The sequence below is a fragment of the Cupressus sempervirens genome, chromosome 2 (assembly GCF_028749045.1).
Source record: "Cupressus sempervirens isolate cs-2001-9-10 chromosome 2, ASM2874904v1, whole genome shotgun sequence".
NCBI classification, from domain to species: domain Eukaryota; kingdom Viridiplantae; phylum Streptophyta; class Pinopsida; order Cupressales; family Cupressaceae; genus Cupressus; species Cupressus sempervirens.
Genome location: NC_143119.1, coordinates 423,451,909 through 423,463,817, shown reverse-complemented (window position 1 = coordinate 423,463,817; position 11,909 = coordinate 423,451,909). Strand labels below are relative to the sequence as shown.

The window sequence follows — 11,909 nt, the reverse complement described above, 5'->3', positions numbered from 1 at the left end:
TATGCCAATAGAATCAGTCGCATTCTGAATAATAAAATGACAAAAATTGTAGACAATATCATGTATGATCAAACCAAAGGAAATATACATCATCACCAATAAGGTGAATAAAATCTGAGTAAAAACTCTTTTCTATTCCAATTTGCATAAAACTCTTTTCTATTCCAACTTTCAGACCAATTTGAAAGCCTCAATTGAAACAAGGAACACACAATTCCATCTATTTAAAATCATGTTAGGGCCTGTCCTTTGGTTTCAGTAGGTAAAAGCAAAACAGAAATTCCAGCTGAAAAGAGTACGAATTCAAATAAAGAAATGGCCAATGTTTGGTGGCAACTTTTCACCAAACCAACAGCAATTAAAGGACATAGTATTCCCCCAATTCGTGCAAATGAACTTGCAGCCCCAAAGCCTGTTGCCCTTATGGATGTTGGATAGATCTACAATATCATTCAACAAAATAGTATTCATTATCATCAAAACTATACCCCATTATAAATATTGAGTAATAGGAAGTAGAAACAATGAAAAAATTAAAATCACAAAACTTTATAATAATGAAATCATTAACCATGACACAGCTTAAGCCACACAAAAGATCTTGTACACAAATTGCATGCCACACACAGCCAGGTCACATTTGAATTTAAATAAAGATATAGAGGATATGCAAGGGAGGGTGAGAAAATGCTGTAGGATCCAAGTATCTGTTATAACTTATGGCAATTGCATTGACCCTCTCAATGTTTTGTTGCTAGGCTTTTTCTAAGTAAGCTTACCCCTAATTAGTCCCAATCGCATTCCAGCCTATGTTTACCCAAAGTCCCGCCTCAGTTATCTGGATTTGGCCCAGGTGCATCTGAATGTAAACAGGCAAAACCCAGATGCTTGGAGCAGGACCCTGGGTGAGACTGGCGAGAATCTACCATGAATCCAGAAAAATAAATTTTCATTAAAATATATTAAAAGACCCTAACCCTAACTAATTTCCATAGTCTCAATCAAGCATGAAGGGCAAGGGGCCCTTCTACAGTCATTTACATTGTGCAGCTAGTATGAGCAGTACTAGCACTGCTTGTCCTTCCAATCAACAAGTTAATGACCTCAAAGTCTTGATGAAGAGCACTATGATTATTTCTAATGATTTTAATTTTTATATATGCAAATGCATTAATATAAACCATTTAACCTCAAACCTTGAAAACAAACCCAAACAAGCAACATAGTGTTTTTCAGATTTCTCATTGTCTGCAAATAAGATTATATTTCTCAGACCTTGTTCTGGTAAAAAAAAGTATTTTGCATTGAGTAAAGTTTTGGTCCTATGTACATTTTGATTGGTGAATTGCACCTAAAGGAAGAAAGGGGCACCTTGCCTAAATCTGGAGACCCAAGGGCAAGACATTAGGCGAATACAAGGAATATCTATCTAGGATAACAAAAGATACAAATAGAAAAATTCAAAAATGACAGATAATTTAACCTCAACTTTCAATTTTCTTGTTGGAAACATGTTCAGCGATCCTCTCGAGATTCGTGACAAGGGCTTAACCGCCTCCTATGTACTATAAGTTGAGTGGTTGTATTGGGCATTGACAGATCAGTCTTTTGGTGCAACAACAACCTCACTCTAACAAGTGGTATCAGAGCTTAGTCACAGGTCTGAATCCTTAGAGCCTCGGGTAGTGCTAAGGGGGAGATTGTTGGAAAAATGTTCAGCACTCCCCTCGGGATTCATGACAAAGGCTTAACCACCTCTTGTGTACTATAAGTTGAGTGCTTGTATCAAACATTAACAAATTAGTCTTTTGGTGCAATGGCAACCCCACTATAACATTTTCTTGGTCTCAATTAAGGATGAAAAGCATAAGGCTACTACACAGTGTGTTTTTCATCAGCGTTACAGGACTCGACGAGTCCCAAGGCAAGCCAAGCAAAACGAGGCAAACTGCCTCAAGACTCAGACTCAGCCGAGTCCTGGCCGAGTCTTGGCTGACTCGCCGAGTCAACTAACTCGGCTGACTTGCGGAGTCCCGTTAGCTAGACTCGACCAACGGGAAGCATCTAGAAAAGTCAAAAAAAATATTTTTTTTTGTTGTTTTTTGTTTTTTTGGGTATGTTAAGCATGAGTAAGACCTAAAAAAATCATTCTATCACTTGCAAACACAAAGAATAGAGAAAGAAGAGTTGACGGAAGAGTACTGGAATTTTGAGATCCGACGGTGGCGATGGTAGTGGAGGAGGCTAGAGCATGAGGAGACCCAGTGCAATACCCTGAGGCCAAGAATGATAGATTTGACTCTAATGATGAGGATTATGAGGATGAGGATGATCATGATGAGCATGTCACTAAGGTTCAACCTCAGGCACAGGGAGAGAGAATGTCATGTCCCCTTTTCAAATAATTAAAAAATAATAATCTTTGCTAAGACAGGCAGGCCCAAGAAAGTGAAGTTTCGGAAAAAGGGAGTTAATCTTTGGAAACCGTTGGACTAATAAATGATAATTATTATTAAAATATGTTTCATTAACCTCTCTTGGACGTGAGTTACAGTTATTCCCTTTTTAAAGAGGTTTGGAGGCATTTTGGGCTCATTCCAGAACTTGATTTTTGCTCATTCTTTGTTATTCTTCAGAGGCTGCCAAACCTGTGGAGAAGGAGACCCAAGAACGGGAGTTTGCAGGTTTCCAGGGAGACCCAAGAACGGGAGTTTGCAGGTTTCTAGGAGGGCTAAGGACGGGAGTTTGAAGCCATTCCATGTGCATGCTCATACAGAGTTTGCCTTTGTGCTGAACAGTGCAGATTTGTGAGTTTCCGGGTGTATTTTTGTGAGAGTTTGGTGTTTCCGGTTGAGTATTTCATATCAGTTTTGGTTGCTGCTGTATTTTATACTTTAAGCTGTTAAAATAGATCTGAATATATATATTGGGACGTGATTAAACTTCTGAGATAGATTATTAGTGTTCTTGTGGTGTTTCCGGGCATATTTTGTGCTATTTCGGGAGCCCGATGAGCATAGTTTTGGTCCTACATTTTCGAGCTGTTGTGTAAAGGCTATACGGATCTGGAAATGTCAATTTGTAGGCTGTTATGCTGCTGAAAGTTCTGTAAAAATTTCCATTTTCAGATTCATTAATAATTTGTGAAGTTGTGAAGCTTTTAGCACTATTTTCAACATACCCGATTTGGGGTTTCTTGAGGAATTTTGGTGGATCTTTGGGATATTAGCTGTTTGATTTTAAAGATCTGATTAGAGGTTGGAAATGTCATGAAAAATCAGAAAAGGGACATTTCAGTGGTATCAGAGCCATGATCTTGCCAGCCTAAGGGTTTGTAGAAGTTGCAGGTCAGTTTTGACAACTACCCAGATCTTGCATGTCAGTTTTGACAACTACCCAGAATTTGCATGTCATAATTTATGGTTGCATGTTTCTTCTAATCAGCTGGATGTCAAAATTTATGGTTGCATGCTACTTCTAATCATTTTCATGTTAGTTCTTGGTGAATTTGGTGGTTGTAGAAGTTTGCATTTCAGTTTTGACAAGTACCCAGATCTTGCATGTCAGTTTTGACAACTACCCAGATCTTGCATAATTTGGTGGTTGCATGTTGCTTCTAATCAGTTGCATGTCCAAATCTATGGTTTCATGCTACTTCTAATCATTTTCATGTTAGATCTTGGTGAATTTGGTGGTTGTAGAAGTTTGCATGTCAGTTTTGACAACTACCCAGATCTTGCATGTCATAATTTGGTGGTTGCATGTTGCTTCTAATCAGTTGCATATCCAAATCTATGGTTGCATGATACTTCTGATGATTTGCATGTTAGTTCTTGGTGTTTGAAGAAGTTATATCCTATTGCAGTTACACTCTACTTTATCCAGAATGGACAGGTATAGTACAGAGTCTCAGAGGGAACGATCTTGGACAATTGATAGCCAGAGTCAAAATAGTAGAAAGGATGGTTATTTAGACATTCGAGATAAACTTATGAAAATAAGCCATGACATGTCTAAACAGTTGGTTGAGCACCACCGTATAATGAATGACATGTTATCTGACCCAGCTAAGGTGGATAAGTTGACTGGATTTCTATTTGGCAGATTTTCTCACAGGACAGATGACACAATTCCCAAGAACTTGCATGAGGAGTTTGAGAAACTAGCTGATAGCCAGGTAGAGGTCTCAGATTCTACTCTGCCACAGGAGGTGGTGGGAAAGGATATTACACAGATTGATAGTAACAGTCAACTTGATACTCAAATTGAGACAATTGTTTACAGGTCATCAAAGGGTGATGCCACAGGTATTCAAGATGGTATAGTTACAACAGGCAGTGACTATAGTGTAGTGGGTTCAGATGATGATTATGAGGATGCTGTTGTGCAGGATGGTGAGATACCTAGTAGAGATGAGCAGACATTGAGCATTCATGACTCTGCTGAGAAAGAGTACCAGGCACAGTTAGATGCTTCATCACATGAGGTTGAGGCTGGTAGTACTTCACATGATTTGTCCAGCCAGCTGAAGGTGAACCAAGATAGTATTGTGACTTCATTATCTAATCATGACAGGTATGTGGAGTTAGTTGGTATTGGTCATATTACTCAGGTGAGGAGTTTTCTTGAGTTACCAGTTGATTCTAGTTTACGGATATGGACTCGAGATTGTTATATTGGCATTTGGGATTCAGTTGACTGGAGATCTTTAACACTTTTTGGTAGCAGTGTTTGTTTGGGTGCTATCATGGATTTGATTAGCAGATTACATTGTGTTGTCTTTTCTTGTGCCAGTATCTTGTTTGATGTTGGTATTAGTTTTTATACACCAATGTTGGGCATTGTTCATATATCCAGTGGACCATACTTGCTGGAATGTGTTGATGATATTTCATATTTGGCAGTGTGTATAGATGAGTCCCAAGATCATATTGGCATTGATGACATCCAGGAGGATGCAGTGGGCAGTTTTGAAGACTTAGTTTCCTTGGGTACAGAGGAGTTGGATAGCAATGCTAATGTTTTTGATACTCTGTATGTTGATATGAGCTTTAGATTTGATTCACAGGATATGGATGGTAATACTCTAGAGACTAGTAACTTTGAGGACACTCCTTCAGACAGTGCATCAGAGGAGGTTTGTAGGAGACAGTCAAGCCCGTGCCATCATGTGTCTAATCAGTTGAGAGTTAGTGACCAAGACATTGCTATCACTTGCCAACATTTCGATGCTGCTCGTCAGTTGTTAGCAGTTTATGGATGGGGTTCTCCTACTAGTGATGAGCAGGGAGGAAGTTATCTTTCCTTGACAGAGATCCACTCTTTATGGGAGGCTATTCAGATTTTGAGACAAAATTATATGCAGTTGGTAGCTGACAGAGATTATCTTATGGAGTGGGGCAGTATAGCATATGATGCATTGTTGGCCAAGGAAGATGAGGTGAGTGAGCTTACTGAGCAGCTTGAGGTGACTTCTGAGATTCTTGAGAGTACACAGTTGGCTCTCAAGGAGTCACAGTTTCATTTGGCTAAGGTGACCATGGAGTTAGAGCGACTACAGTCTTTACCTAATTCTATACAGTCACAAGCTGTGGTGTTTGGTGATCCGAGGATGTCCATGGCCGAGATTGTTAGAGACAGTGGAGATGGGGATGCATCCATCCTTGATACTAACATTGGCATATCAGGTTCATTCCCACTAGAGTCGGGTTCAATTGAGTCGGGTGCTATAGCAGATTTTTGTGGTGTGCCTGACATGGTGGTGACCTCTAGTACTAATGGCACGAAGACTAGAGATGTTGTATCAAAGACCATGTGTGACATTGGTGAGCTGATAGTTGGCATGGTTCCTACTAGTAATACTACTCCCTTCGCAATGTCTTCAGAGGTAGTAGTCAGTTCCAACTTGGTTAATGATCGATTGCAGTTAGTTACATCTGGATTGCAGTCTGAGCCACTGACTGAGATTGGTGCATTCTATCGGCATTACACTGTGAGGTATGCTCATCTATCTACCTTTGATGACCATGTTGATGAGATGATGATACAAAGATGTACTTTGGTTCCTAGTGCTTATCATCAGTTATGGGATAGTTTGATGCCTTGGGATGAGAGTTGTGATGGGCATGACATGGTGATAGGTCCTGCAATTGACAGGTTGATAATACATGACTTAGAGCAGGAGTTTTGGAGTGATGCTTTAGCAGGTGTTGTTATTGATTCTACTCCTTTGGCTATGACATCTCTTGACTTAGCTGGTGATCAGTCACAGTGGGTTGTATCACTTCTTCATGGTGAGCTGTTGACTGAGGTTGGTTTTTTTCATCAACATGATATTGCAGGGTATGTACATCAGTTAACAATTGATCCTTATGCTGAGGAGTTGATGGCAGGAAAATTTGGTTTGGGTTCCATTTCTTGTTGTTTATCTTGTGATGGCTTTTCACCATCAGGGGTGCATGGGAGTTATGGTTATGAGACAGTGGCCAATGATCTACAGAGTTGTGTTGACTGCAGGAGTTGTACAGTGTGTGGATTCTCCATACTTGGTATAGTTTCATTTGAGAGCATTCACCATTGTTGCAGAGTTGGATTGTACATTCCATATAGGCCAGTGGAATGCATTGATGGTATTTACTATGTTGGTAGTCCACTTTACTTGGGTTTTGATATTCTAAGAGTTTGTGTCTCATGGCTTTTTGACTCTGGTAATGGTGATTTTGGAGTTTGGTTGAGCTATAATTTCCAGTTTGATTATGGATTCCTCTTGGTCATATTGCAGAGGATCTTGCAGGAGTCTGTGTTAATTGGTAGTAGTATAGTTCATGACTACATTTGGGATCCAGGAGGATTGATTGGTTTATTGTCCAGCCATTGCTTGAAGACAAGCAATGTTTGGGGGGGAGGACTTGTCATGTCCCCTTTTCAAATAATTAAAAAATAATAATCTTTGCTAAGACAGGCAGGCCCAAGAAAGTGAAGTTTCGGAAAAAGGGAGTTAATCTTTGGAAACCGTTGGACTAATAAATGATAATTATTATTAAAATATGTTTCATTAACCTCTCTTGGACGTGAGTTACAGTTATTCCCTTTTTAAAGAGGTTTGGAGGCATTTTGGGCTCATTCCAGAACTTGATTTTTGCTCATTCTTTGTTATTCTTCAGAGGTTACCAAACCTGTGGAGAAGGAGACCCAAGAACGGGAGTTTGCAGGTTTCCAGGGAGACCCAAGAACGGGAGTTTGCAGGTTTCTAGGAGGGCTAAGGACGGGAGTTTGAAGCCATTCCATGTGCATGCTCATACAGAGTTTGCCTTTGTGCTGAACAGTGCAGATTTGTGAGTTTCCAGGTGTATTTTTGTGAGAGTTTGGTGTTTCCGGTTGAGTATTTCATATCAGTTTTGGTTGCTGCTGTATTTTATACTTTAAGCTGTTAAAATAGATCTGAATATATATATTGGGACGTGATTAAACTTCTGAGATAGATTATTAGTGTTCTTGTGGTGTTTCCGGGCATATTTTGTGCTATTTCGGGAGCCCGATGAGCATAGTTTTGGTCCTACATTTTCGAGCTGTTGTGTAAAGGCTATACGGATCTGGAAATGTCAATTTGTAGGCTGTTATGCTGCTGAAAGTTCTGTAAAAATTTCCATTTTCAGATTCATTAATAATTTGTGAAGTTGTGAAGCTTTTAGCACTATTTTCAACATACCCGATTTGGGGTTTCTTGAGGAATTTTGGTGGATCTTTGAGATATTAGCTGTTTGATTTTAAAGATCTGATTAGAGGTTGGAAATGTCATGAAAAATCAGAAAAGGGACATTTCAGTGGTATCAGAGCCATGATCTTGCCAGCCTAAGGGTTTGTAGAAGTTGCAGGTCAGTTTTGACAACTACCCAGATCTTGCATGTCAGTTTTGACAACTACCCAGAATTTGCATGTCATAATTTATGGTTGCATGTTTCTTCTAATCAGCTGGATGTCAAAATTTATGGTTGCATGCTACTTCTAATCATTTTCATGTTAGTTCTTGGTGAATTTGGTGGTTGTAGAAGTTTGCATTTCAGTTTTGACAAGTACCCAGATCTTGCATGTCAGTTTTGACAACTACCCAGATCTTGCATAATTTGGTGGTTGCATGTTGCTTCTAATCAGTTGCATGTCCAAATCTATGGTTTCATGCTACTTCTAATCATTTTCATGTTAGATCTTGGTGAATTTGGTGGTTGTAGAAGTTTGCATGTCAGTTTTGACAACTACCCAGATCTTGCATGTCATAATTTGGTGGTTGCATGTTGCTTCTAATCAGTTGCATATCCAAATCTATGGTTGCATGATACTTCTGATGATTTGCATGTTAGTTCTTGGTGTTTGAAGAAGTTATATCCTATTGCAGTTACACTCTACTTTATCCAGAATGGACAGGTATAGTACAGAGTCTCAGAGGGAACGATCTTGGACAATTGATAGCCAGAGTCAAAATAGTAGAAAGGATGGTTATTTAGACATTCGAGATAAACTTATGAAAATAAGCCATGACATGTCTAAACAGTTGGTTGAGCACCACCGTATAATGAATGACATGTTATCTGACCCAGCTAAGGTGGATAAGTTGACTGGATTTCTATTTGGCAGATTTTCTCACAGGACAGATGACACAATTCCCAAGAACTTGCATGAGGAGTTTGAGAAACTAGCTGATAGCCAGGTAGAGGTCTCAGATTCTACTCTGCCACAGGAGGTGGTGGGAAAGGATATTACACAGATTGATAGTAACAGTCAACTTGATACTCAAATTGAGACAATTGTTTACAGGTCATCAAAGGGTGATGCCACAGGTATTCAAGATGGTATAGTTACAACAGGCAGTGACTATAGTGTAGTGGGTTCAGATGATGATTATGAGGATGCTGTTGTGCAAGATGGTGAGATACCTAGTAGAGATGAGCAGACATTGAGCATTCATGACTCTGCTGAGAAAGAGTACCAGGCACAGTTAGATGCTTCATCACATGAGGTTGAGGCTGGTAGTACTTCACATGATTTGTCCAGCCAGCTGAAGGTGAACCAAGATAGTATTGTGACTTCATTATCTAATCATGACAGGTATGTGGAGTTAGTTGGTATTGGTCATATTACTCAAGTGAGGAGTTTTCTTGAGTTACCAGTTGATTCTAGTTTACGGATATGGACTCGAGATTGTTATATTGGCATTTGGGATTCAGTTGACTGGAGATCTTTAACACTTTTTGGTAGCAGTGTTTGTTTGGGTGCTATCATGGATTTGATTAGCAGATTACATGGTGTTGTCTTTTCTTGTGCCAGTATCTTGTTTGATGTTGGTATTAGTTTTTATACACCAATGTTGGGCATTGTTCATATATCCAGTGGACCATACTTGCTGGAATGTGTTGATGATATTTCATATTTGGCAGTGTGTATAGATGAGTCCCAAGATCATATTGGCATTGATGACATCCAGGAGGATGCAGTGGGCAGTTTTGAAGACTTAGTTTCCTTGGGTACAGAGGAGTTGGATAGCAATGCTAATGTTTTTGATACTCTGTATGTTGATATGAGCTTTAGATTTGATTCACAGGATATGGATGGTAATACTCTAGAGACTAGTAACTTTGAGGACACTCCTTCAGACAGTGCATCAGAGGAGGTTTGTAGGAGACAGTCAAGCCCGTGCCATCATGTGTCTAATCAGTTGAGAGTTAGTGACCAAGACATTGCTATCACTTGCCAACATTTCGATGCTGCTCGTCAGTTGTTAGCAGTTTATGGATGGGGTTCTCCTACTAGTGATGAGCAGGGAGGAAGTTATCTTTCCTTGACAGAGATCCACTCTTTATGGGAGGCTATTCAGATTTTGAGACAAAATTATATGCAGTTGGTAGCTGACAGAGATTATCTTATGGAGTGGGGCAGTATAGCATATGATGCATTGTTGGCCAAGGAAGATGAGGTGAGTGAGCTTACTGAGCAGCTTGAGGTGACTTCTGAGATTCTTGAGAGTACACAGTTGGCTCTCAAGGAGTCACAGTTTCATTTGGCTAAGGTGACCATGGAGTTAGAGCGACTACAGTCTTTACCTAATTCTATACAGTCACAAGCTGTGGTGTTTGGTGATCCGAGGATGTCCATGGCCGAGATTGTTAGAGACAGTGGAGATGGGGATGCATCCATCCTTGATACTAACATTGGCATATCAGGTTCATTCCCACTAGAGTCGGGTTCAATTGAGTCGGGTGCTATAGCAGATTTTTGTGGTGTGCCTGACATGGTGGTGACCTCTAGTACTAATGGCACGAAGACTAGAGATGTTGTATCAAAGACCATGTGTGACATTGGTGAGCTGATAGTTGGCATGGTTCCCACTAGTAATACTACTCCCTTCGCAATGTCTTCAGAGGTAGTAGTCAGTTCCAACTTGGTTAATGATCGATTGCAGTTAGTTACATCTGGATTGCAGTCTGAGCCACTGACTGAGATTGGTGCATTCTATCGGCATTACACTGTGAGGTATGCTCATCTATCTACCTTTGATGACCATGTTGATGAGATGATGATACAAAGATGTACTTTGGTTCCTAGTGCTTATCATCAGTTATGGGATAGTTTGATGCCTTGGGATGAGAGTTGTGATGGGCATGACATGGTGATAGGTCCTGCAATTGACAGGTTGATAATACATGACTTAGAGCAGGAGTTTTGGAGTGATGCTTTAGCAGGTGTTGTTATTGATTCTACTCCTTTGGCTATGACATCTCTTGACTTAGCTGGTGATCAGTCACAGTGGGTTGTATCACTTCTTCATGGTGAGCTGTTGACTGAGGTTGGTTTTTTTTATCAACATGATATTGCAGGGTATGTACATCAGTTAACAATTGATCCTTATGCTGAGGAGTTGATGGCAGGAAAATTTGGTTTGGGTTCCATTTCTTGTTGTTTATCTTGTGATGGCTTTTCACCATCAGGGGTGCATGGGAGTTATGGTTATGAGACAGTGGCCAATGATCTACAGAGTTGTGTTGACTGCAGGAGTTGTACAGTGTGTGGATTCTCCATACTTGGTATAGTTTCATTTGAGAGCATTCACCATTGTTGCAGAGTTGGATTGTACATTCCATATAGGCCAGTGGAATGCATTGATGGTATTTACTATGTTGGTAGTCCACTTTACTTGGGTTTTGATATTCTAAGAGTTTGTGTCTCATGGCTTTTTGACTCTGGTAATGGTGATTTTGGAGTTTGGTTGAGCTATAATTTCCAGTTTGATTATGGATTCCTCTTGGTCATATTGCAGAGGATCTTGCAGGAGTCTGTGTTAATTGGTAGTAGTATAGTTCATGACTACATTTGGGATCCAGGAGGATTGATTGGTTTATTGTCCAGCCATTGCTTGAAGACAAGCAATGTTTGGGGGGGAGGACTTGTCATGTCCCCTTTTCAAATAATTAAAAAATAATAATCTTTGCTAAGACAGGCAGGCCCAAGAAAGTGAAGTTTCGGAAAAAGGGAGTTAATCTTTGGAAACCGTTGGACTAATAAATGATAATTATTATTAAAATATGTTTCATTAACCTCTCTTGGACGTGAGTTACAGTTATTCCCTTTTTAAAGAGGTTTGGAGGCATTTTGGGCTCATTCCAGAACTTGATTTTTGCTCATTCTTTGTTATTCTTCAGAGGCTACCAAACCTGTGGAGAAGGAGACCCAAGAACGGGAGTTTGCAGGTTTCCAGGGAGACCCAAGAACGGGAGTTTGCAGGTTTCTAGGAGGGCTAAGGACGGGAGTTTGAAGCCATTCCATGTGCATGCTCATACAGAGTTTGCCTTTGTGCTGAACAGTGCAGATTTGTGAGTTTCCAGGTGTATTTTTGTGAGAGTTTGGTGTTTCCGGTTGAG

General features: G+C 40.0%; 1 protein-coding gene across 5 annotated transcripts in view; it reads right to left on the bottom strand.

The window, feature by feature from the left end:
• LOC149572902 (organic cation/carnitine transporter 7-like) overlaps positions 1-11,909 on the bottom strand; it is a 153,138-nt gene continuing 141,229 nt past the window's right edge. For all 5 annotated transcript variants that reach the window (XM_089813999.1, XM_089814006.1, XM_089814005.1 and 2 more), the window contains one exon: positions 1-440. In XM_089813999.1, coding sequence (XP_089670125.1) covers positions 231-440 — 210 coding nt within the window. In that variant the 3' untranslated portion in view covers positions 1-230. The remainder of the gene's footprint in view (positions 441-11,909) is intronic.